Raw genomic sequence first — 25,702 nt, 5'->3', positions numbered from 1 at the left:
ATGGAAAGTTGCAGAATGCCAGAGACCGCAGGACTTCTGGTCAACGTGACGAAGATGCTGCAACACTAGCCCAGGGAAATCTGGAGTCAAGAAAAAATATAACTTATGCTGGGGTTGTGGGAGGCAGTAAGACAAAACCACAGATAGACACTGATAATACCGTTTCAATTGAAAATGCGAGTGGTATGATGGAACTACAAGAGATGATGAAGTCTTTAATGGCGCAAATTTCAAATATGCTGGGGATCCTCTCAGTAGTGGTTGCGAAACTTAATTAAAATGATTGAGTTACTCAAGATTGCTTCATGGAATTCAAACGGACTGTGTAATCACCGTCAGGAAATTGTAGCGTTTTTGACTGAGCACAATATTGATGTCATGTTGATAAGCGAAACACATTTTACTGATAAATCATATTTTCGTATTCCGAAATACTGTTTTTACCACACAAATCACCCGAGTGGAAAGGGACATGGCGATACAGGTATCCTTATCAGAGAGAGCATCAGACACACGGAACATCTGGGTTATTCCTCTGAGCGTATACAGGCTACTACTTTGGAGCTTGAAGACTTGGTTGGTCCACTGAAGGTTTCCGCGATATATTGTCCACCAAGATTTAATAATAAAGAGGCCCATTACTCCGATTTCTTTAAAACCCTGGGTAACAAATTTATTGTTGGAGGAGATATGAATGCAAAACATACAAATTGGGGATCGAGATTAGTTACTGCGAAAGGAAAAGAATTGTTAAAAACGATTAAATCGATGAACCTTACTCACCACTCTACTGGTGAGCCCACGTACTGGCCGACAGACTCAGCGAAGACACCTGATTTGATCGACTTTTTCATAACAAGAGGTATTGATCCTATGCTTTGTTACTTGAAATCATCTTTGGATCTGTCCTCAGATCATACCCCAATCATCTTGTCTATGAGTGCGAAAATTATTCCAATTACCAAGCGACCTTCTCTGACCAGTGGTCGTACTGATTGGGAATGTTACAGAGAATTAGTTGCTAAAAATATATGCTTGAATCGTCCCCTAAAAAGTAATCTGGACTTAGAAAATGCAGTAAGAGACTTAAGTACAGTAGTTCAGCAAGCTGCTTGGGATGCAACTCCGGATAGTAGCCAATCGACTGCAAAGGAAATGATCGGGCAGAATGTTAGAGTAAAAATAGCAGAGAAGCGAAGGTTGAGAAAGAGATGGTTCCAAACTCGCCACCCACGCGACAAAGCTGCTTACAATAGAGCTAGTGCGCAACTGAAGGCACTTATGCGTGAGCTCAAAAATGCCAGATTTCAGTCATATCTGTCTCGACTATCGCCTAATCAAACCGATGAATACAACCTTTGGAAAGCGACCCGCAATATCAAAAGACCACAGATCAGAGTCCCACCAATTAGAGGAATGGATGGCTTATGGGCTAGAAATGACACTGAAAAATCAAAAGTCTTTGCTGATCATCTTTCAGAGGTTTTCCAACCATGGGAATCTCCAAGATCATTACAGCACGAATTGTTGGTCGAAGAATTTTTAGGCTCACCCTTTCAAATGGATCTTCCTGTACAAAATTTTTGTTACGGGGAGATTTTGAAGGAGATCTTGTCTTTAAAGTCCAAAAAGACTCCTGGGTTCGACCTCATCAAAGCGGAGGTTCTTAAAGAGTTGCCAGCTGAAGGAATTGCAATGCTAAGATTAATATTCAACGCTGTTCTAAGATTGCAATATGTCCCTGCTCAGTGGAAGGTTGCAGAGGTTATAATGTGTCCAAAGCCTGGTAAAAAGTTGGAGGACTACACATCATATAGGCCTATTAGTCTGCTACCAGTGATCTCGAAACTATTTGAGAGGCTTCTTTTAATGAGAATGATGCCATATCTGGAGACTGAGAATTTGATTCCGAATCATCAGTTTGGGTTCAGGAGAGGACACTCTACAATCGAACAAATCCACAGAATAGTCGAGCCCATCAGCGATGCTCTCGAATCCAAGAAATATTGCTCAGCAGTTTTTCTTGACGTCAGTCAGGCTTTTGATAAGGTTTGGCACCCAGGTCTTATCTTCAAAATTAAAAGAGCTTTCCCCCCACAATTGAGTCTCATTGTGACGTCCTATCTTGAGGATCGCTTCTTCTACGTCAAGCATGGTGAGTCTTCTACTGAGCTGCGTCCTGTTTTGTCTGGTGTCCCTCAAGGCAGCATTCTGGGCCCAGTTTTGTTTAGCATTTACACAGCGGATATGCCAGAAACAAGGGGAGTGACTCTTGCGACATACGCTGACGATACCGCTCTGCTGTCCACCCATGAAAACCTTGTTACTGCTAACGCCAAATTGCAAGAAGCTTTGGTCCGGACTGAACACTGGCTTTCAGCCTGGAAGATCAGAGTGAATGGAAATAAATCTGCTCATGTGACCTTCACTCTTAAAAAGTCAACCAGCCTCCCAGTTTTCATTAATGGTCGGCAGATTCCAATATGTGATACTGTCAAATACTTGGGCGTCCATCTAGATCGACAATTGACATGGAATAAGCACATTTGGACAAAAAGAGTTCAGCTCAGCGAAAAATTGCGCAAAATGTACTGGCTTTTGGGACGTAGGTCAGTTCTATCTATCGACAGTAAATTATTGTTATATAAGACAATGTTAAAACCAGTTTGGCTCTATGCTTGTCAGCTGTGGGGTGCTGCTTCTCGGTCAAACATAGAAATCATTGAGCGATTCCAAAACAAAATGCTTCGTTGTATTGTAAATGCCCCCTGGTTTGTACCTAATGACCTGATCAGACGTGATCTTGGAATGCTGTCGGTCAAAGAAGAAATTCAACAAAGTGCCATAAGATACAGGAGGAGGCTGGATTCTCACTCAAATATTCTGGCGCATCAACTTCTTCACCATCAGGCTGGAAATCGATTGAAGCGAGCGAGATTGATCTCGCTGGCTGATTTGGTCCATTAAAATGTCAAAAAATTGTTAATTAATATAGGGAGGCTAACTATTGAGTCTGTGCTCCGCATGTCCCTTTCTAACTGATAAAAAATTCGCTTATTGTATAATAATACAGATTGTGAATATATGTGCTCAAAAAAAAAAAAAAGGAAACGAGGACGACAGTGACTCGTAACAGGCTCGAGTGGCGACGGGTTCTGAGTCAGGCCAAGACCAGTAATTGGTTGTAGCGCCGGATAAGTAAGTAAGTAAGCATAATCCCGAAGTACTTAACCCATTCAGTCAATGTACCAGAAATACTTGAGATAGAATGTTCATATTTTGGGATTAGTTTCCTATAGATTCCCCAGAAAAGCTATGCAAGCCATTGTGAGGAGACCTCGGCCTCGAGGCAGACCTAGGACAAGGTGGCTGAATAAAATTCAGAATCTTGCCTTGGAACGCCTCGGGATCGAACCCGAACATCTTCCTGAAGTGGCGGAGGATCGACAAGCGTGGGCTGCTAATTTGGATGTCATGGGCCCGCGACCCCAATAGGGATAAGCGGTTGAAAATGAATGAATGAATGTTTCCTTTTCACTGCAACTGATCCAACTAAGGCTGGTCTACTGCAATATAGAAACGGCACTGTGTGTGTACCTCTGACATACAGAAGCTAAGATATGGAGCTGGAGGACCGCTTTGGGAGTTAAGATAGAATGGAGAAATGGAGAGTGCATAACGGACCCAAATAAGTAGCCCGGACGCAGTGGAACCGATAAGAAGTTTAAGCCGATCCATAGACAAACCAAATCTTACTTATAGTAGCACGAGAGTCCTTGTTCCAGAGAAATCGCATCTCCCTTTTGGCCCAAGACCAGCGGCATTCTATTGCCTAAGGATTATAACGGACCCTACTGCCAGGAAACAGCGGCTTCTCTTCAAGAAGCCTCAAGACCTAGGGCTGGATTTGAGAATATTTCTGGAGGAATTTATTGGTTACAACTCTCTCGAGGCACCCCCGGAGGTAGCCTACAAAAGGGAGCCCGGTGGCTCGAAAGAACCGTTACTAGAGGCCGTGAAAACAGCTGAGAGTCAGTCTAATTCGGATTATACTCTTCCTCTAGTTTCGGTTTTTCAGCTATTTCGAAGCGAAACACCGGTGTTCTTATTGTTTTAGGGTTAAAATTGAAATTGAAAATTAAATTGAAATTTCAATTTTGATTTGACAGAAAGAGACAGCTTTATCTGATCTTGAGTTTGAAAGAGTAAGAGGTAAAATATCAATCGATTGAATTTCACTCAATTAAAAAGAATGTGCCTGCGCTGCCAGCGAATGACAGCGAATTTTGATTTGATGAATTTTTTACCGATCTAAAAAGTGTTCCGGAGCCATTAAAATTGAAATTGAATATTAAATTGAAATTTCAATTTTGATTTGACAGAAAGAGACAGCTAAATTTTATTTCAGTTTGAAAGAGTAAAAAGTAAAATTTCAACCGAATAAATTACTTTCAATTGAAAAGAATGTGCCTGCGCCATAAGAAATGACAGCGAATTTTGATTTGATGAATTTTTTACCGATCTAAAAAGTGTTCCGGAGCCATTAAAATTGAAATTGAATATTAAATTGAAATTTCAATTTTGATTTGACAGAAAGAGACAGCTAAATTTTGATTTCAGTTTGAAAGAGTAAAAAGTAAAATTTCAACCGAATAAATTACTTTCAATTGAAAAGAATGTGCCTGCGCCATAAGAAATGACAGCCAATTTTGATTTGATAAAATTTTTACCGATCCAAAAAGGTATTCCGGAGCCATTGTGTGACAAAATTTAAATTTAGATTTGAGTACCAAAATATCTGCAATGGATAATCATCCCCCAGAGATACTTCTTTTTTTTTTATTATTTGAGGTTATGAAACTGTTCCTAACCTCTCAAAGAACGTTTTTTGACATTTTTACTGTGTGTATTGGTGTACAAGTGAAACATTTATCAATAAAGAGGCGACAGAAGAATTTCCAAAACAACAATAAAAAAGAGTAAAAGTATTTTTTTTAAGAAAGAAAAATGTGGGACATTGAGAAACAGAATAACAAAATTGAAAAGAAAAAAAATAAATAAACAAGAAATAGGACAAAAAAAACAATTAAGAAATTTATGAATTTTACCTTCAGGATCTTTGGCAATAACGGTTGAGCTGCGATCAACGCCTCCCTTTTTATCTTCTTTTGCGTGTGACGCAGTTTTATTTTTCGGTTTTGGATTTTGGTTTTTGGATTTTTTTTTTGTTTTTTTTTTGGCAAAAATGTCACATTGTTATTCATTTTTTTTTGACATTTCATTTTGCAATATGCAGTTTAGAGTTTGTTTTTTTGTTTGTTTTTTTTTTTTTGGATTCAAATGAAAAAAAGAAATAGAAAAAAATAGTGATAGAAATAAAATGATATTTTATACTATTTTATTAATATATTTTAAGGAGAAAAGGGATTTTGTTTAAAAAAAAAAGATATTTTCATAGAAAATATATTCTTTTTTTCTTATTTTTCTTACTTCTTGGATAGTAAATTAATTTTTTTTTGAAAATATATACTCTGCAATTAATTATTTAGTAATTATACCTATGAATAATATTTTGATTAATAATAATATTTATTTTGTTGGTTGTTTTTGATTCTTTTATTGGTTTTTTTTTTGTAAAAAGAAAATATAGAGCTTCTTCTACGAGACAACACTACGAGATGGAGGAGAGGCTGGAAGATTGTGTTGCGAGTTTAGTATAATTTTCTGACTTTTTTTTTGTTCTGTTTTTCTTTTTTTTTTTGTTTTTGTGAAAAAATGAAAATTTAGCAAATGCTCACACCAAAAGTACAGACACACACACACACACGGACAGAGGAGGAAAGAGACAAATATTTGTGATATATATTTGGTTAATGTGCAAAAAAAAAGAGGGCAATAACAGAAGAAAAATAGTAGACAAGAGCTCAGTTTGCGATTATGAACGCCAGAGATATAATTATAGCAGTTCTTACTATAATTATTATTATTTGCTTATATTCGAGCTGTAAGAAGGCAAATTTTATTGCAGTAGAGCTCTTATCATACCTCTGCAAAAAAAAACCATTGAAGAGGTATTAAAAAAAACTTAGATCACCCTAGAAAGGTGTGATTCTTACATTGGAAATTCAATTTGTCAAGTTGAATTTATCAAAAAACAAAAACATGATAGAGAGAGAGGCCTGAAACTTTGCATCTAAGCCCGTGCATAATTTTAAGAGCCTCTTTTGAAAGAAGTAAGATACCCTTGTGGAAATCTCCAAACATCCTACCCTGTGACTTTGAGACTGATCCGGAGAAAATCCTCCAAATCCATCAAAACCAAAAAAAAGACTCAATTTTCTCCAGAGCTTTCGATATTCTAATTTCAGTATTAGAAGGTATGTAAGAATCACACATAAAAATGCATCTCAATGTTTTTAAAGATCATATTATGAGCAAATAAAACCAGATATTTAAATACTATCTTCCGTAGTGTACAGTACAGTGTCCTCGGTCTCTAATCCGGATCGGCTCAATCCGGACGAGTGCTCAACGGTTACATTTAAAATAATTTTAAGGTTATATGTGCATGTGTACACAGGAAATGAAAATGAACTATCCTGTGACCGGTTACACACGACACACCTGTAGGGATATTCTGTAACAGTATGACAATGTCATATGATAAATTTAGAATTTTTTTATATGATAAATTTGTCAAAAATATTAAAAAATGTAAGGGTAAGTACATAGGGATATGTCATGTACCAAGAAACGTACAATGATCACCAAAAGGATTCTTGTAGCTTCAGTAACATTCAATAAAATACAAATATAGGTAATTTGCCAAAAAAAAACGACTCCGTGAAAAAGTTATCTGAAGGTACAATTCTAAAATCGATTTCAGAGTAGTAAGGCAAAGCATCTTCGAGTCGACCACCCTGGGTTCCTCAAGTCGACCGATAGAAATATTAGGTGAGATTCTTAACAATCTCACCTACTATAATCCTAACAATATCTCATGTCCTCCGATTGGCCCCAAACTTTGCCAGAATGTGTTTTGACACTTCCTGATCACGAATGATCACGGATCCTGATCCTGATCCTAATCACGGATGGCTAAAAACCGTTCCCGTCCGTCCGTCCGGCCGCTCTTTGGAGCTTAATATCTCCCGAACTAAAAGAGATATCGACTTGCGGTTTTCGGCAAAGGTTATATATCGGGTGAAAATTGCAATTTGATGCATTGACCCCCCACCCCCCACCCCTCCTTCCGCCATTTTGAATACCCCCCTTTTTTTGTTTTCTCAATGGCTCAGCCCATATGGCATCGATCGGGCTCAAATTTTAGTATGTTATAGCTAGGTCTTAGGGCTTTCGATCAATACCACAAACTAAAAACCGTCTAAAACGGCAAAAAAAAAACCGTTCCCGACCGGCCGCTCTTTTTAGCTTAATATTTTCCGAACTAAGAAAGATATTTACTTACGATTTTCAGCAAACTTATATATCGAGTGAAAATGGTAACTTGGTCCATTGACCCTCTTTCTGTCATTTTGAATACCCCTTTTTTTTGTTTTCTCAATAGCTCCGCCCCTATGGCATCGATCTAGCTCAAATTTTAGTATGTTATAGCTGGGCCTTAGGCCTTTCGATCAGTTCCAAATTTAAGGTCCCCCAACCCCCCTGACCCGAGCTATAAGGGTCCAAAAAAAAAATTCTTAAAATGGCCATAACTCCGGTTCTAATTGTCAGAATTTAAAAAAAAATGGGGGCTTTTTGGAAAGCTCTCGTGAAATGCCACTTCCCCTTCTAACATCGCAAGTTCGTAAAACTACCGCCAGGGGCGCTATTTTTAAAAAGAATATTTACCAATTTTTTAAGTTACATAACTCAAAAATTCCTTTATGCAATCGGGCTGAAATTTTAGTATGTTGTAGCTGCTGATTATACCTATCAAACAAAAAAATACTTAAGTCGATCCATAACCCCTGACCCGAGCTATAAGGGGTCTGTTCAAAATGAACATGCACCTTCAATTACTATTAAATTAGTGAAATTTGTAACTCCCACTTTTTAGGTAGATAAGACCGAAAAATCAAATTTAATACATTTTAGGGTACTTTAGAGACGGTGGCAGCCAAAATCCCGAAAGCCAAAATCCCGAAAGCCAAAATCACGAAAGCCAAAATCCCGAATTTTCAAAATCCTGAAAGGAATGAAATTATATGGAGGAAAATGTTTAGAATAATTTCCTAAGACACAGAAGATTTCCCTTTGCCTCCAGCAAGCGCGGGTACAATCGTGGGAGTAGCTGTGACACTTTTAGGAATTCGGGATTTTGGCTTTCGGGATTTTGGCGTTCGGGATTTTGACCGGGACCCCTTTAGAGATATTAAATTACTAGTATTGATATGTAAGAATCCTTTATTCCTTGCAAGGATACTAAAATTTTCACTTTAAACTTTTTTATATTTTGGCCTATTCGAAGACGAAAATTCTAATAACACGCAAAAGGTTACCTATGCTTTTTGAGGATATGAAATATCATGAAAGGATTTAAGGACTCTTACCAACTTTTTAGAGATACAAACTAATAGTCAAGTACGATTTTACATCTTAAAGCATTATAGTTTAGCCAAAAACTAGGGGATAGTTTGAGCCAATTTTACACCAAAAATTCATAAAATTGACAATTTTTATGGGCTAATTTCTAAGACTTTCCTTAATATTTTATATATTTAAACTATACCAACTAATTTTTGGGTCCTTTAATTACAATATTACAAGAAAAGGATCAACTTAGATAACAAAATTATAGTAAATATTTAAGTTTTTCTTTAGTCTTACGAGTCATTTCATCATAAAAACATCAAAATTAGCCTAACTTTACGAGGATATTGTAGAGAAATGGGAATATACAGTAGAAAAATAGGATAAACACACCATTATAGAGATATTAAGGAATCCCATAAGCTAAACCTAACATCATTTGGTCCACTAGTTTACAAGAAAATAGCATTTAAAGACAAAGAAAAATCAGGTCAATAAGACAACTGATCGGCTAAAGTCAATGACTCTAGTGCATTCACACTCTGTGTCAGCAGCGGTCAGCAAATTTTTTCTGTTACAATTAAGAATTGCACTTTTGGTAATGACGCACATAGAATTTGTCAAGTGAAAGTGGGAGAAAGTGATTTTTGTATAAAAGGGTGAAAATTTTTAATAATAAATCAGATTGCAATATCCCAGCTATCGGAGTTTTTCTTCAGTTCAGCAGCACGAAAGTAAGTAGTGCTTATTTACAGATTGCATCTCCCATTGGCCAGATTAATCGGCAATACTCTGCCTAAAATCTATCAGCGGCCAATTGGCTCCCAACTGCCATAAGGACAACGGCTTCTCCTCAAGGAGCCTTACGATCGAGGGCAGATTTTCAAGGATATTTCTTGGGTAAATTCCTGTTGAGGAATTTATTCTCCAGAGGCATTTATTTGCCGGACTGCGAGATTAGGAAATTTATTTCCCTATCTCGAATTAAAAACTCTCTCGAGGCACCCCCGGGGGTAGCCTACACAAGGGGGCATCACTGCCTTAAGCCCGCTGGCTCGAAAGAGCCGTTACTAGAGGCCGTGAAAACAGCCGAGAGTCAGCCCGAAAGGAGAACGAATTCCCCAGAATTCCCAAGAATATTATTATCAGAGCAAGGGAATAGTCTGACCGGATTCGGACTATTCTCTTCCTCTTGCTTCGGCTCTCTAGCTGAACGGAGCCGAATCAGGGTCAAAGTTCGAATATTGACCGGCCTCTATCTCCAGTTCTAATTAACATAGCGATCTAAATTTTGGGTTTTTGGTTTCGTTTGCATGTGATTTTACATTATTGAGGGATTTTCATGAAAGGAGAATGGTCAAATCCGGTCCCGGAATCGCCACGAACGGGACCTATGTCATTGGATAGACATTAGTATAGGTAACAACTTTTGTTCTGGGATCAATGTTCTAAACCATGGAGGAACAGTTCTAATGCATAAAAACTATTTTTCACAATGATGAAGAATGATCAAAAGTATATGGGCGCTGGTTCATCTTCATACAAACATTAGAGTAGACGCATTTTAAAGATATTGATATAAGGTTGAGAAAAATGCCGGGACCCAGGACGATAAACGTTGGAAGTCCTTGTAAAAGAGGCCCTTATCCTTCCGAAAAATCGCTGTTTTGACAACGAATTATACAAGAACTGCTAAAGCGATCTTGATGAAATTCGGTATAGGGTCAGTGTATGTTTTAAACTTTTTATTTATGCATACCACCCCCTCCCTCCACCCTCCGTTCTGGTAGACCTAATACAAAATGGGGTCACTTTACCTTATAACTCCTTTCTAAGAGGAGGTAGAAAGCTGAAATTCGACAAGGGAACAATACTTATAGAAGACTTTTCAACCATGCATGTTAACCCGCTCCTATACCACCCCTTTTAGTAATCCTATACAAAATGAGAGCATTTTGACCTCCTTTCTGAGAAGAAGTAGTTAGTTTATAAAAGAATGAAAAAATGAATAACTAATAACGTTAACAATAATTTTCTAGATTTTATATGCATTTATAGACATCTAGTCGAACTACAGCTTTCTGCCTCCTCTTAGAAAGGAGTTATAAGGTAAAATAGTCTTATTTTGTATGGGGGCTACCAGAAGGGGTGATGGACGAAGAGTTTGGGCAGTATGGTTAAAAAGTCTTCTTTAAGCCTTGTTACCATGCTGTATTTCAACTTTCTATCTTTTCTCAGAAAGGAGTTATAAGGTGAAATGCTCTCATTTTGTATGAGGGCTACCAGAAAGGGGGACAGAGGAGGGAGATATTATACATGGTTTAAAAGTCTTCCCTAAGCTTTGTTCCCTTGTTGAATTTCAGCTTTCTACATCGTCTTAGAAAGGAGTTATAAGGTAAAGTGACCCCATTTTGTATGGGGGCTATCAGAACGGAGGGTGGAGGGAGGGGGTGGTATGCATGGATAAAAACTTTAAGTCATACACTGACCCTATACCGAATTTCATCAAGATCGCTTTAGCAGTTCTTGCGTAATTCGTTGTCAAAACAGCGACTTTTCGGAAGGATAAAGGCCATTTTAGAAAGGACTCCCAGCGTTTATCGTCCTGGGTCCCGGCAGTTTTTCAATCTTATATCAGTACCTACAAAATGCGCCTACTCTCGTTTGTGGCGATTCCGGGACCAGCGCCCATATACTTTTGACCATTCTCCTTTACAATATAATGAGTGTGTAAACTCAATATCTATATGCACATGAATAAAAAATCGTTGCATTTCAAAACGTTTATCGCCCGAATTTCTGTCTAATTCGGCTGACATTTTGGTCCCAAAAGCCCAAATTTAAGAGAGTCTACTGTATGTTGTAGCTGATGTCAAGACCTTTTCATAACATATTTCATAACTCTAAACTTCCCTCCATTGTTCTCAATGTACAGTTCAAAACGAAATTGTTAAAAAAAAAAAACTTCAGTCATTTGTAATGATGGGGTTTTTATCATGAGAGTTCCATAAATTTTCAGCTTATACAACCTATGAAAGAGGATTTTCACCGTTTGCCTCTGGAGGTTGGTCACCAACGCTAAGACGCCGGTGGACGCAATACTGTACATTGTAGATATTTTTTGGAGAGTGAATAAATAAATAATAATAATAATAATAATAATAATATATAAAATCCAACCTAGCTCAAGCGATTGTCTGGATACAGAGGCTTCAAGTTCAAAATTTTGAAACTTTCATGAATACAGAACTACGAGGAGCTTCTTTTATCGAAACCATCACAAAAAAAGGCAGAGCTATCGATAGGCAATGAGATCTAACAAACAAAACAAAAAGAAAAGTGATGTTTTTGTTTATAACACCATATTATTTGAGGATCTGAAAACCTGTTTTCGCAAAGAAAACAGAAGAATAAATAAATATATAAAATAAAAGCTTCAACGATTTTAAATAGTTACTGAGGCATTTCATTTAGGTTTTAAAATTCAGGATTAGAAAATAAAGATCGTCAAAATATGAATATTTCAAAATTTTAAACTTTAAGGCCTCTGTATTTAGGTAATTTCTCGGTCTAAGTCTGAACAAAGTATATAATGTATTATATTGTATTATTGAATAAAGACATATTGTACTTATGAACATATTTATGACAAAGTCTCAAATAATTGTGGTAAATATTGATATGTATATGTGAATCATGAAAATGTAGATAATTCTCCTGCAATTTGTCTATCTCAAATATCTGGTTTTATTTGCAGTATAATATTATTCTACTAAGCTTCCACTTTGATGCCTTTTTCCTGAGAGGAGGGGATATTGAAAGCATCCCCACTAATCGACCCTCAAATGGTTTTTTTTTTTTTTTACTATTTTACTAAACTTATTAGAATTTTTTGAAAATAAAATAAGAAAAAAATTACAAAAAATAAATAAATAGAAAATATACTTAATTGGAAACATTGAAAATTATAGCAGATATAGGGGAAAGTAGTCTTCCTTAGAACGTTCATGCATTTGAATAATCTGATTTTTCTTTTAGTCTTCCTAAGAGATTTCCACATGATTTTCACATAATTATCAGCAATTTATCTAAATATTTAATAAAAATGTGTGTCTTAGGAAGACTAAAAGTAAATTCACATTATTCGAAGGCATGAACGTTCTAAGGGACAGTACTTTCCCCTAGTGATATCTAAAATATGAAGGATACAATTTAAAAAAAAAAAAAAAATTGTTTTTTTTTGCTAAATATTGTTTTTTTTCCAAAAAATTTGAAAAAAAAATAATAATAAAATTAGAAGGAATGTCTAAAGAGGCAGAGAGACAAACAAAGGAAAAATGTGAAGAAGCATTTGATACGGTTTTAGATCCAAATGAACAAATGCAAAATAGGGTAAGATGGAGTAATTTGGAAATACAGTAGGTGTCAAAAGTTTGTTGCCTCATGTATGTTCACAAAAAACCAGGTGCAAAAAATTATAGAAAAAAAAATACTTATTCGAATTTTTCTTTTTGCGAATTAGGCTAATTCAAAACCTGCTGCAAATGGACACTTTTCGCTACTCCAAATGGAAACATATTTTTTTTCATGATAAATTACAGTATTACATTTTTATTTATATATTTTCTATAACACAGTTTCATTATTTAGTTAATTTTGCTCCAAAATAAAGTGCAAATCCATTCATATTCACAAATTTTAATTTGTTAATTTCTCAGAAAAAATTAAAAGTGTACTTTTTCAATGTCGAATTTTTCATCGATCGACCATGTTTTCCAATGAAAAACACAATAAAAGTGACTGGTGTTTATTCGTTTTTTTTTTAACATTTGTGTCATATTTCTGGATAATTTTTGTTAAATTAAGTGGTAATCTTCATTGTTAACGGTACGTGAAGTTTTCAAATGAAATAATTACCTATTTCGGGAAGAAAAAGGGTTTTTTTTCTGAAGTGTCTGCAGATGCTCCAAAAGGAAACTCCGAAAAAATGATTTGTGAAATGAGAAAAGACCAGGAATAAGAAGAAATCCTGCACTCAAGAGCAACTCAACAGGGTTTTGGAAGTCTTTCGTCGCGGTTTCACTTACACTGTTTGTCTCCAATTAGAAACTTTCCCTTGTCTCCATTTGGATTAATTTGTTTCCAATTGCAGCATTTTGCACTCACGTATTTTTCTTGTATTTAACAAGTTTTTAAATTATATTTAAATAATTTTCACTAAACAGTAACATTCTAGAAGAGTCAAGGAGCAAATTTATGTAATTCTCTTCAGAAAAAATATGAACTTAATGTGTTGAATCTTCTGTCAAAGTTAAAATGTCTGCAAATGGTTTTGAATTACGACATTTACCCTAGTTGCCTGTAATTCCAAGATCTTACTTATATTTTTCAAAAACAAAATTATTTTATTTTATATAAAAAAAAGTAATTGTTTTCCAAAAGTTGTTCATTATTCGTGAGTCAAAAGTTTGTTGCCTCAGTTGAAAAGTTACTCAAAATGGTCAAAAATATGCAAATAACTTGAAATAAACCGGCTATATTTTGAGGTTATGTCATTTGAAAGGCAAATGGTAGGTTTTGGACATTTCTAACAGTTGTCTATGGTAATTACTTGTGTATAAGAGTGATGATAAATAACAAGAAATAGTCTGTTTTTTTTTCTTTAATAATTTATAATTTAGGTTAAAAATTGCAAATTACAAAATGTTAAAAGGAGGGAAATTGTCCAGAGATACTACCGGAATGAATCTACGTCGGTAATTGCCAAATTTTTATAGAAAATCTCTACAGGATATACATAAAATCGTCAAAATGTTTTGTGATAATGCACGACCATCTCTAAAAAATGCTACTGGGAGATCTAGGGTTTTGACTCAGAAGGTTGATAACAGCATAATAAGTATCACTGATAGTTATTCTATGATGTAAGGTAAAGTACCCTTTATTCGACCGGTTCCTCTATTCGACCGGTAGATTTATTTATTCAATTTAATTATATTTGCTATAATATTTTGTGTATGATCTAACATTAATAGGTCAATTATTCTGTAAATAATACGAATCAGTGACAAATTCATAGAAATTGATGAAATTCACCATCAAATAATCAAAAATTAACCCACCGGTCGAATAGAGGAACCCGGTCGAGTAAGGGTACTTTACCTTATTTCGAATATTTATTTTATTACTGAATTTTAAAATTTCGTATTATTATATTATGTTTAAGTAAGATCATCTATTTAAATTTGATTTAAATGCAAACAATAATTTTGAATAAAATTTTAATTTTTAATATAAAAGTAGAAATACTCTAAGAAAATAATTCGCTTGCAATTTATTTGCAAGAACGAAAAATTTTATCACACATTTATTAAATTCAAGACAATCAAATATTACATTTTACTTATTTTTTAAGCTATTATATAACCTAATATTCTTATATTGTCATTTCTAAACGTTTAAAAAGCTGCAGATATTCTACTTATTGGGCTGAGAGTATTGAAGGAGAGAGGTGACAAAATTACGTTATTTGCACGTAAATTTTCTTACGAATAGTTACGTAATTATATAATAGTTATCCCACAGTCGTAAATCCATCAATATATTGAGTTTCTCGGACACAAATTTTTTTGACGTCACAGCCACAATGCCTTCCCTCTACAGAATCATTCAGAACACTCTTAGCACGGAAACAGCCAATGCTCTAAGAAGGATAGCGTCCATTAACAAAAAACGCGCCAAGATGTTGTCTAGGAAGCACTTCTTGTGTAGTTGTAGGAGACTGGGCCTTTCCCCTGCACATGTCTCCAATTATCTCGCAGGCTTACATGACTCACTCACAGAAAATACACCGTTCCTAAACCAGATTGAAAGTACGTTGACCTCTTTCAAGAGGAAAGTTCTCAATTTTGAGATTCAACAAACACATTGGGCAATTAAACAGTTGGATGGTGAATGGAGTAAATTACACAACGATTTGAGGTCATTGCACTCCAATATCGTTGATGATCTTTTGGACAGTCAGGCGATTTTCTTCAAGAAATTGGTCAAGGAGACGACGATCTCTCTAAACAGGAAATTGGAAAAACTCTATAAGAAAGCCAATAATCACTATGTCAAGAACAAGACAGAAGATTGGGTGGTTAACATGACTGACACCCCTATACCTACAAAAGTAGTGGAGTTACTGGGGCTTGGTCCAAAAATGGGGATACCTTTCGAAAAAAAACAGTGACATTCCATTTCCAAGACTTATTGCAGAGATAGAAGATGTTATATCTCATACTGCTGACACAGAGGATGATAGGAATCTTTTGAGATCACGGATTACGAATCACATGAAGAACTTTCTTCACAGACGTCCACCCATTACTTGCACCAATCGACACTTAACGGAGCTCTCTAAGGTAACTGGGAAGTTCTTTAAGGAGCACCCGGGTTTGATTGTGACTAATGCTGATAAAGGGGGAAAAATCGTCATTATGAAGAGGGATGAATACTTCGAAAAAATGGATAACTTGGTCAATGACACGTCAATATATCGTCTTTTGAAAAAGGACATGACGTCTTATTACCAAACGAAGAACAATGACTTGGTTAATAAACTCTATAGACACCAACACATAGAGGAATATACTAAGAAGTCTCTCATCACCTATAAAGCTCTTCCACCGTGCATATATGGATTACCTAAAATCCACAAACAGGGCAATCCTCTTCGCCCTATCGTGAGTTGTATAGGGACACCCACCTATCAACTTAGCAAATTCTGTAGTCGAATTTTGAAGAATAGCACATACGACTCTCCATATAACCTTCGTAATTCTTTCGAGTTTGTGGATCGTGTCAGGAATTTTGCCGTCAATTCAGATGAAGAGTTGGTTAGTTTTGACGTGGTGTCCCTTTTCACGAATATACCAAGGAAGCTGGCCATAGATACAATCCGTAGTAAGTGGGATTCTATCTCACCTCACACTGATATCCCCCTCCCACTTTTCATTGAACTAATCGAACTGATTATGAGAAGTGGCTATTTCAAATATCGGGATAATTTCTATGAGCAGGTCGAAGGTATGCCTATGGACAACTGTCTCTCACCTGCATTGGCTGATCTGTGGGCCTATTCTGCTGTTGAAACGGAGCTTATCACGCCTAAAAATCACGATTTTGCGTGATGCAAATACACATCATATACAGAGCTTTGGCTCTGTGTGCGTGGAGATTTGGCGCTTTCAGCGACATAGCATGTGTAGTAGTGAGGAAAAATCGTGAAAATGTCTGTTATTTTAAAAATCACGCAAATTTTATCTCGCGAGCTCCTGGAGGTCCCGAGATGAAAAATTAAATGCATTTGAGGTGGAAAATTGCTGTTTAACGCAAAGAAATAGTTATTAATATTCTTTCTATTAATTTTAAGAAATATATAATTCAAAGTTTTCCAATTTTCCATATAAGTTCCCTATTAGTAGTTATGTTTCGATTTCAACGTTAATGTATGTTCAAAGTAAAGTCCTAATTTGTGACAATATGTTTTGTAAACAACATTGTTATTTTGTAAATAAAGGAGAAGGAGTCAAAGGTCAAATCCGTGTTCATTTTTTATCTAAAATATAAACTATGGAAATCATGGTTAATTCCACCAAGTTGATAAATAATTTCAAAGAAAATAAGCCAAGCTTATTTTAACAGAACAATACCTTGTGGAAAATGGCGAAAATTTATAATATTGTATTTTCATACAATGCAATGATCGGAACCATCGGAACCATCTTAGACAGAGTAAATTCTACAGAATTCAGCAAAATTTGCCGGATGGGTGACTTTGTAATTAACTTTTGCGATGGTGGCGACGGTAGATGCTTCGATCTGACTACTTACTCCGGGAAAACAAATTTTCTTTCACAAAATCTACGAAATTTCAGACCAATCACTCATAAACAATACCCATCAAAACTTCGTTCTACAATTCCGTGTTTTTTCTTCTTTTTTTCCAGCGACATACTCAAGAGCATAAGTTTCATGCTGTGAAAAAAGTACTGCTAAATTTATGAATACCAATTCTGTCACATCCGTCTAAAATATTTGCGACAATTCATAATTTATATGAATTACTTTCAAAATTTGTACACCATTTCCAACTTAATATTTCCCCCTTGCCTGTGATTTCTCGAGGTTTTACAGAAACACATAGTGAAAACTATAGATTAAAAGAGAAAATCATTGAAAATTTTAATTCTCTTGCTTGGCACAGAAGTTGCAAGAAAACTTATTAAAATTGGCCAAATTTATGAAATAGAATGTCCAACGGTAATTATTTTGAAATTTCATCACGCAGCCAAAGAGCGAATGAGAGAGTGCGAGCGAAAACAAGAGTGTGCTCAAGATTGACAACTGCAGTGGAGTTAAATGTAGTTGACGGATTTTTCCAGAGTTTATCGCGAATTTTCTTAGTTGGTAAGTCAAAGGACAACAATTTTAGTCTCGTGAAAGGTGTTTGTGTGCTTTACAGTGATTATTTTGTTCACAATTTCATTTAATGTGGGCCGAAGCCAGCCTCACACACACAAGCACTATCACGAAATTAGTGATAAATCTGCGTTTCACAGCAGAATAAGGGCCCTGGTCATGGATTTCGTGATAAAGGCTGCCTGTGACAAACTCGATTCTCCGCCGAGACTAATTGCCAAGTACGTTGATGATCTGTTTCTTATTGTGAAAACAGAAGATATTGCTCACACACTAGATGTTTTCAATAGCATTCATGAAAAAATCCAATTCACTTGTGAGAGGGAAAAGGAAAGGAGCATTCCGTATTTGGATGTACTTGTGAGGAGAAGAGACGATGGTACTGTGGCAACTTATTGGTATAAAAAACCAATTGCATCAGGGAGGATTGTTAATTACAATTCAACACATCCCCACTCCCAGAAGTTAAACACTGCTAAGGGATTTATACACAGAGTGTTTTCGCTCACGAGTGATACAGACTTTGATGCCACGTCGCAGATCACCAACACTTTAATACAAAATGGCTATCCAAATCAGCTGATTCGAAAGTTGATAGCCACCTATAACACACACACACACACAATGATGGCCGGAGGATTGACAATGGACCACCAGAAAGAAGATATTTCTCAATGACTTATGCTCCAGGTCTAAGTGAGAATATCAAGAAGACGATCAGAAGTTTCTCCCAAAACATTATCCTCAGTTTCAAAACCCCGAATACAGCGAGATCCCTATACACCAAGCTCAAGGACAGAACAGACAAGATGAGTAGATCCAACGTGATCTACGGCATTCCCTGCCAATGTTGGCAGATTTATGTGGGACGCACCTCCCAGAAGCTCATCAGCAGAATCAAGCAGCACAAACTTTCTCTGAAAGATGTCTCTAAGGAGTCTACCTCTCTCGTGCGACATGTGAGAGAGCATGATCACACATTCAATTTCGAGGAGACCCAGATTCTTGATTGCGCCAAAATTTCCCGCCATCTGGACTGGATGGAGATGGCGTACATCCAACGGCACAACCGGCTCCGGGACCCTGGTTGTGTGAATCTGAGAGTAGAGGGTTCCCAACTCAGTGGATATTACTCTTCAGTCATCTGGGAGACGGCGAGGAGACAACGCCCTAGATAAAGTTAAAGTGCTTGTGTTTTTTGTGATTCTGTTGTGCCCTGATGCTTGTTGGCGTGGATTTTCTAAATATGCTGACATAGGTGTAAAAGTTTGCTCATGTGAGTTAGTTCTATCCCTATTGTGAGCACCCCTATCCTATCAATTATTTATTGTCATAATTCTCTCATTTTAGTCTCCATTTTAATTGTAATTTGTATTAAATTGTCAGGGCCTGATGAAGATTTAAAATTAAATCGAAACGTCGTCGTTTGAAGCAAGAAAACATCACCTGCATTTTTCTTTGCCCGACTGCAAATCCGACCCTAAAATCATCGTATTATCCCACAGTCGTAAATCCATCAATATAGTTACGTAATATTTTGAGAGAAAAACGACGAAAAACATACGTTATTATAACACAGAAAGTCTGACGTTAATAGTTTAAGTAGTCAAAACGTTATATTTAGGTCATAATGTTTCCTCGGCTCTTTGCAACTTGAAGTAACTTGAGTGACGTGCAACAAACGTGTCTTTTACCTCATTTTTTCACTATAGTAAATTTTTGCCACTTGGGAATGGACTTGACCAGGAAGCTGAGGGGAGGAAACGTGTGAAAACGGCATCGATTTGGTGGCCTTCCATCTGCCCTCGAGCGGCGTGAGGATAGACATCCTAAGGAGAGCCGTCGTCACATGGTATTGGGATGTGCAAAAAATGATAACCCCTTACCAACCGTCCCACGGTATCGCTGGCTTTTTGTCACTCGTCTCTCCAGTAGGAATCTACGCACGGAGTGCGCGCATTTATGCGCGCTGCGCGCAAGCTGATTTTTACGACGTAGCGCGCAAAGTAAATTTTATGCGCGCAGATGAGCGCAGCATTTATCTTTTACGTTTTTTCATATTGAGATGAATAATAATAATAATAATTAATATTATTATTAATTAAATAAATTATTTTTAAAAATCAGTCCAACTCGCGCCCCGATAGCGATAAGTGGTTGAAAATGATGATGATGATGAAATCAATTCTATAGCGGATAAGAAGAGATTATCATATATTTCATTTATTTAAAAAAAAATCCTGCTACTAAAACCCAATATCTATCTATAATAAATAGGACTGAATTTAGAAGAAAAGTTCATTAATTTTAGAAAAATGGATTTGATTTTACAAAATTTGGAAGATTGAAATTTAAAAGATTGAAAATCTAAATTGTGTGCAAAACCTACATAACCTTATTATAAAATAATTAAGATAGTGTTTTATAAGAATGTGTTGGCCTTAGATATTGTAAATTCAACGTATACTTATATTTTCTTGATATTTTCAACGATTTCAAAAGATTTTTTTTTAAACAAATACATAAAATGACGTAATATACATAATTTAAATAGAGCTATTTAACTAATATATAGTTTTTCTTTTTCGTAAAAGCAAATTAACTACTTCCTTAGTTCCGAAAAAAGTCGTACGTTCCAGATATAATTCAGATTGAGGGACAATGTTAAGGAAAATGTTAATGTGAAGGGCGATTTATACATAAGGTATATACCAGTAACAAAAAATATTCCGTAAAACCATTCCTTAATACCTAATTTTTCCCCAAACGTGCCACTTTTTTTCGGAACAAAATATACTGTGTAAATAAAGACGAATCCACAGAGAAACTAAACGTTTTTTCTAGAAACCGGGAACTGAAGCCTTTTTGTTGAATGGTATTACCTTCTTCAGTCTCAAATAAAATGTTCTTCGCATAAAAAAGTTTGCGCGCAAAAATAGAGCTTGCGCGCAAAAATAGAGCTTGCGCGCAAGAAAAGAAATTGCGCGCAAACAGTGAATCTTGCGCGCAAAAGTCGAAAAATGAATGGTATTACCTTCTTCAGTCTCAAATAAAATGTTCTTCGCATAAAAAAAGTTTTCGCGCAAAAATAGAGCTTGCGCGCAAGAAAAGAAATTGCGCGCAAACAGTGAATCTTGCGCGCAAAAATCGAAAAATGAATGGTATTACCTTCTTCAGTCTCAAATAAAATGTTCTTCGCACAAAAAAAGTTTGCGCGCAAAAATAGAGCTTGCGCGAAAGAAATGTAATTGCGCGCAAACAGTGAATCTTGTGCGCAAAAGTCGAAAAATGAATGGTATTACCTTCTTCAGTCTCAAATAAAATGTTCTTCGCGTAAAAAAGTTTGCGCGAAAAATTAGAGCTTGCGCGCAAGAAATGTAATTGCGCACAAACAGTGAATCTTGCGCGCAAAAGTCGAAAAATGAATGGTATTACCTTCTTCAGTTTCAAATAAAATGTTCTTCGCATAAAAAAAGTTTTCGCGCAAAAATAGAGCTTGCGCGCAAGAAAAGAAATTGCGCGCAAACAGTGAATCTTGCGCGCAAAAGTCGAAAAATGAATGGTATTACCTTCTTCAGTCTCAAATAAAATGTTCTTCGCATAAAAAAAGTTTGCGCGCAAAAATAGAGCTTGCGCGCAAGAAAAGAAATTGCGCGCAAACAGTGAATCTTGCGCGCAAAAGTCGAAAAATGAATGGTATTACCTTCTTCAGTCTCAAATAAAATGTTCTTCGCGTAAAAAAGTTTGCGCGCAAAAATAGAGCTTGCGCGCAAGAAATGAAATTGCGCGCAAACAGTGAATCTTGCGCGCAAAAGTCGAAAAATAAATGGTATTACCTTCTTCAGTCTCAAATAAAATGTTCTTCGCATAAAAAAAGTTTGCGCGCAAAAATAGAGCTTGCGCGCAAGAAATGAAATTGCGCGCAAACAGTGAATCTTGCGCGCAAAAGTCGAAAAATGAATGGTATTACCTTCTTCAGTCTCAAATAAAATGTTCTTCGCGTAAAAAAGTTTGCGCGCAAAAATAGAGCTTGCGCGCAAGAAAAGAAATTGCGCGCAAACAGTGAATCTTGCGCGCAAAAGTCGAAAACCCTCCCTCGCCCCTGCGAGGGAGGGCAATTTTTGACAAAAATTGCTCCCAATGTGTAGAGGCCAGTAGTTGCAAAATTTTCGGTGAAAATGGGGTGCTAAATGAACACGTGAATCGCGTGAATCGTGTACGAAGAATGAGACTCGATTGATACTTCGCACAAAACGCCATTGAATTGTCATTTTCCTATAGAAGAAAATCTGAGGATACCCTTGAATTATTTGATGTGGGATTATGAACCTTGTAAGTTAGAGATTTTTTTTTGGTAAAGCTGGAAAATCGATACGGTTTGCATGGTAGTCAGAAAAAAAAACATTGAAGTTGAACATCATTTTTGTGTGCGAAACATCAAGGCCTTCCTTTACATGAAGTTGGTTGCATATTTTTTTTGACAATTTTGAGTAACTCTTCAAATGAGGCAACAAACTTTTGACTCACGAATAATGAACAAATTTGGGAAAACAATTATTTTTTTATATGAAATAAAATTAAATAAACTTTTCCTAAATACAGAAATAAGATCTACGGATAACAGTAAACTAATTTGAAAGTGAAAAATTCGAAATGTATTTTTTTCTGTCATTTTTTTTTGCACATGTTTTCCCAAATATACATGGGGCAACAAACTTTTGGCACCTACTGTATATCTATTTTGGAAATTTTTGGATTTTCTCAGCATTTCTCAGTGTAGGGTCGGAGGAACGTCTGTTCGACAGGGAACCCCTATTGATACTTTTGTCAAAATGTTGAAAATTATTTAATGTATCTAGTAAAATATAAGTAATATAACGTTTTTTTTCTGTAATATACCTTTTACTATAAACAGAGATGTTCAAATTTCCTGTCCCAAATGGTACAGAGTAAGGTGTCAATAGGTGCTGACACGAGTTCTTAAAGTGTCAATAGACGTTCCTTTCACCCTATGCTAAGACTGTTTTTGCCGTTTTTGCTGTCTAAAAGTCTTTTGATGTATCATAGTTCCAAATTATTCCATCTTACCCTATGCTTATTTTGTTTTGTTTTTTATTTATTTATTTTTTTTTTTGGAATGTTATGAAAACATTGAGTTATTTTGTTTGTTTGAGGTTGAGGGCAAAATTACATTGACTGTAAAATACTCACAGTAGCCTGAAATTAATGTAAGAAAATTGATAAAATAAAAGGAAAATGCGATAAACGGTGAGCAAAAAGAAACTGTACGAATAATTACTGTTAAAGTTTCTTTTTGCTCACCGTCTATCAAATTTCTTATATTATTTTCACTTAATGCCACCGATAATGATATAATTGCAAAGAAAATGCGTAAATTTACAAAAATACGGTGATCATTTTACTGTCAATGTGATTCTGCGCTGAAGGAAACACTTAAAATGGAAAATTAATGGCATGTGAACCCTTTCAGGACATATTGTTCTAACACACATATTTATAGTAAATCTACAAATAATTATAATAAATACTGTCATGTATATGTGACTGATGCTCATATTGATTTTTTTTTTAATTTTCTGCAAAAAAAATGATTTGGCACAATAAATTCGTCCTGAAAGAGTTTTTTTTAAATAAAAATTGTTAAAAAAAAGAAACAAAAATCACACAAATTGTTTTATTCTTTTCTATTTGGTTTATGTAAAGAAAAAGTTTTTATGATTATAAATGGAAGGGAAATGGATGCCTGATGAAGTAACATCAAAAGTAGTTTATATTTAGGAAATATATATTTATATATATATAATGTATATATAGATCTGCAATATAACAATAATAAAAAGAGAATTTTAAAATAATTTAATTAAACTCACCTCTAACATCATCATCTTCGATAGTTGTACTAGAGTCAGTGGATTCCTTCACCTGGGATCCTTCGCCCTTTTTAGTGATCATGCTTTTGCCTTCAGTCGCAGCATTTTTCACGTTCACGCCCACATTTTTTTTTTTGTGGGGAGGAAGAAGGGGGAGGGACAAAGAGAAATAAATGAGATTTTAGTTTAATTTTACAAAATTTATCAATGTTATAAGAGATTTCATTCTATCGTCAGTGTATTCTTCATTCTTTTTTTTTCAAATAACAATTTATTTTTAAATAAATAAATAAAATGTAATAAAATAGATTTAAAAACAGAAAAATAAATTTTGCGAAATTCAGAAAAAAAAAATTGTACATTCAGAGAAAATTACTTTAAAAAAAAATAGACATTTGTTGTGAAAATCTAAATTGAAATTTGTTTTTAATCATTTGATCAAAATTCGTTTTTTTTTTTCGACAAAAATTAGTGGCATTTCTCTGAATGTCAATCAAAGAAAAAAGTGTAAACCGAAAAAGAAAAATTGACAAGACGAAAAAATAGGCAAAAATTGCGAAAACAAATTTGACAAAAACAAAAGAAATAAACAAAAAATAATTCACCAAATTTGCTTAGATAAAAAAATATATTAACAGATATGGAACAGCAATAAAATATTTTTATAACAATTTGAGATTCAATGAAATAACAAACACGACAAGAGATGGATTTTTCTGTTTTTTTTTTTCTTCTTTTTTTAATTATTCAATTATTTTTGGTTAGAAAGCTGAAGTAAAAAGAAGTTTGTGATAGAAATAAAAAAATATAGAAATAGACATAAATTTATTGGTGATATTGGACGGTGATTGAAAAATAAATTGCAAAGATGGTTTTGACCTAAGCTATTTCTTTTTTTTTCATTTTCTTTAAACATTTTCTTTTTTTTTTTTGGTTGAAGTTCTACTCAATCGCTTAGCATAATTTCATTAAATCAAAATTCAAAGTCCCTTTCACACAAGATTTGCACAATGTCGATCTAATTTTTTCGGAATCAAAATTGGATAGAAACTAAATTGAATTTGCCATGACATTCAGAACAAGAAGAAGAAGTTTCTAAGAAAGAAAGAAATGTTAATTTCATGAAATCGAAATTCTAAATTCGCTGTGCACAAGGTCCTCTTCTTGTTCTTTTAAACATCGCACCAAATTCAATTTAGCTCAAATCGAATTTGAAGTGAATCCTGAGTCAGGAAAATTTCATTGAATCGAAATTCGAATCCCTTTCTCACAAAATCTGCAAATTTCGATCTAATTCTTTCAGAATCAAAATTGGATAGAAACTAAATTGAATTTGCCATGACATTCAGAACAAGAAGAAGAAGTTTCTAAGAGAGAAAGAAATGTTAATTTCATGAAATCGAAATTCTAAATTCACTGTGCACAATGTCTATCTCATTCTTTCGCCCTCTTCTTCTTCTTTTAAACATCGCACCAAATTCAATTTAGCTCAAATCGAATTTGAAGTGAATCCTGAGTCAGGAAAATTTCATAAAATCGAAATTCAGGCACTTTTAATTCCCAAACTTTTTTTGCATAAGTCCATCCCATTCTTTCGCACTTTTCTTCTTCTTCTTCTTCTTTTAAGCTTCACACCAAATTCAATTTAAATCAAATCGAATTTGGAGTGAAATCTGAATCAGGAAAATTTCATAAAATTTCCCCAAAAATTTCTTATTGCTCCGCCGACACACCTTTTAGATCAGGCAAATTTCATGAAGTCGAAATTAGCATCCCTTTCTTTCTCACGTGCTTTGTATATCTCTATATCATTC

General features: G+C 35.1%; 1 protein-coding gene across 15 annotated transcripts in view; it reads right to left on the bottom strand.

Moving 5' to 3' along the window:
• LOC129808797 (calcium/calmodulin-dependent protein kinase type II alpha chain) overlaps positions 1–25,702 on the bottom strand; it is a 124,924-nt gene that overhangs the window by 36,423 nt on the left and 62,799 nt on the right. For 10 of the 15 annotated variants that reach the window (XM_055858694.1, XM_055858691.1, XM_055858692.1 and 7 more), the window contains exons 10-11: positions 23,889–23,978; positions 5,109–5,165 (exon numbers count right to left, since the gene is read on the bottom strand). In XM_055858694.1, the coding sequence (XP_055714669.1) occupies positions 5,109–5,165; positions 23,889–23,978 (147 nt within the window). The remainder of the gene's footprint in view (positions 1–5,108; positions 5,166–23,888; positions 23,979–25,702) is intronic. The other 5 variants (XM_055858689.1, XM_055858695.1, XM_055858696.1 and 2 more) reach the window with 2 other exon arrangements.

The sequence above is a fragment of the Phlebotomus papatasi genome, chromosome 5 (assembly GCF_024763615.1).
Source record: "Phlebotomus papatasi isolate M1 chromosome 5, Ppap_2.1, whole genome shotgun sequence".
NCBI classification, from domain to species: Eukaryota; Metazoa; Arthropoda; class Insecta; order Diptera; family Psychodidae; genus Phlebotomus; species Phlebotomus papatasi.
Note: the sequence above shows the minus strand (reverse complement) of the source record. Positions and strands in the feature narration are given on the sequence as shown.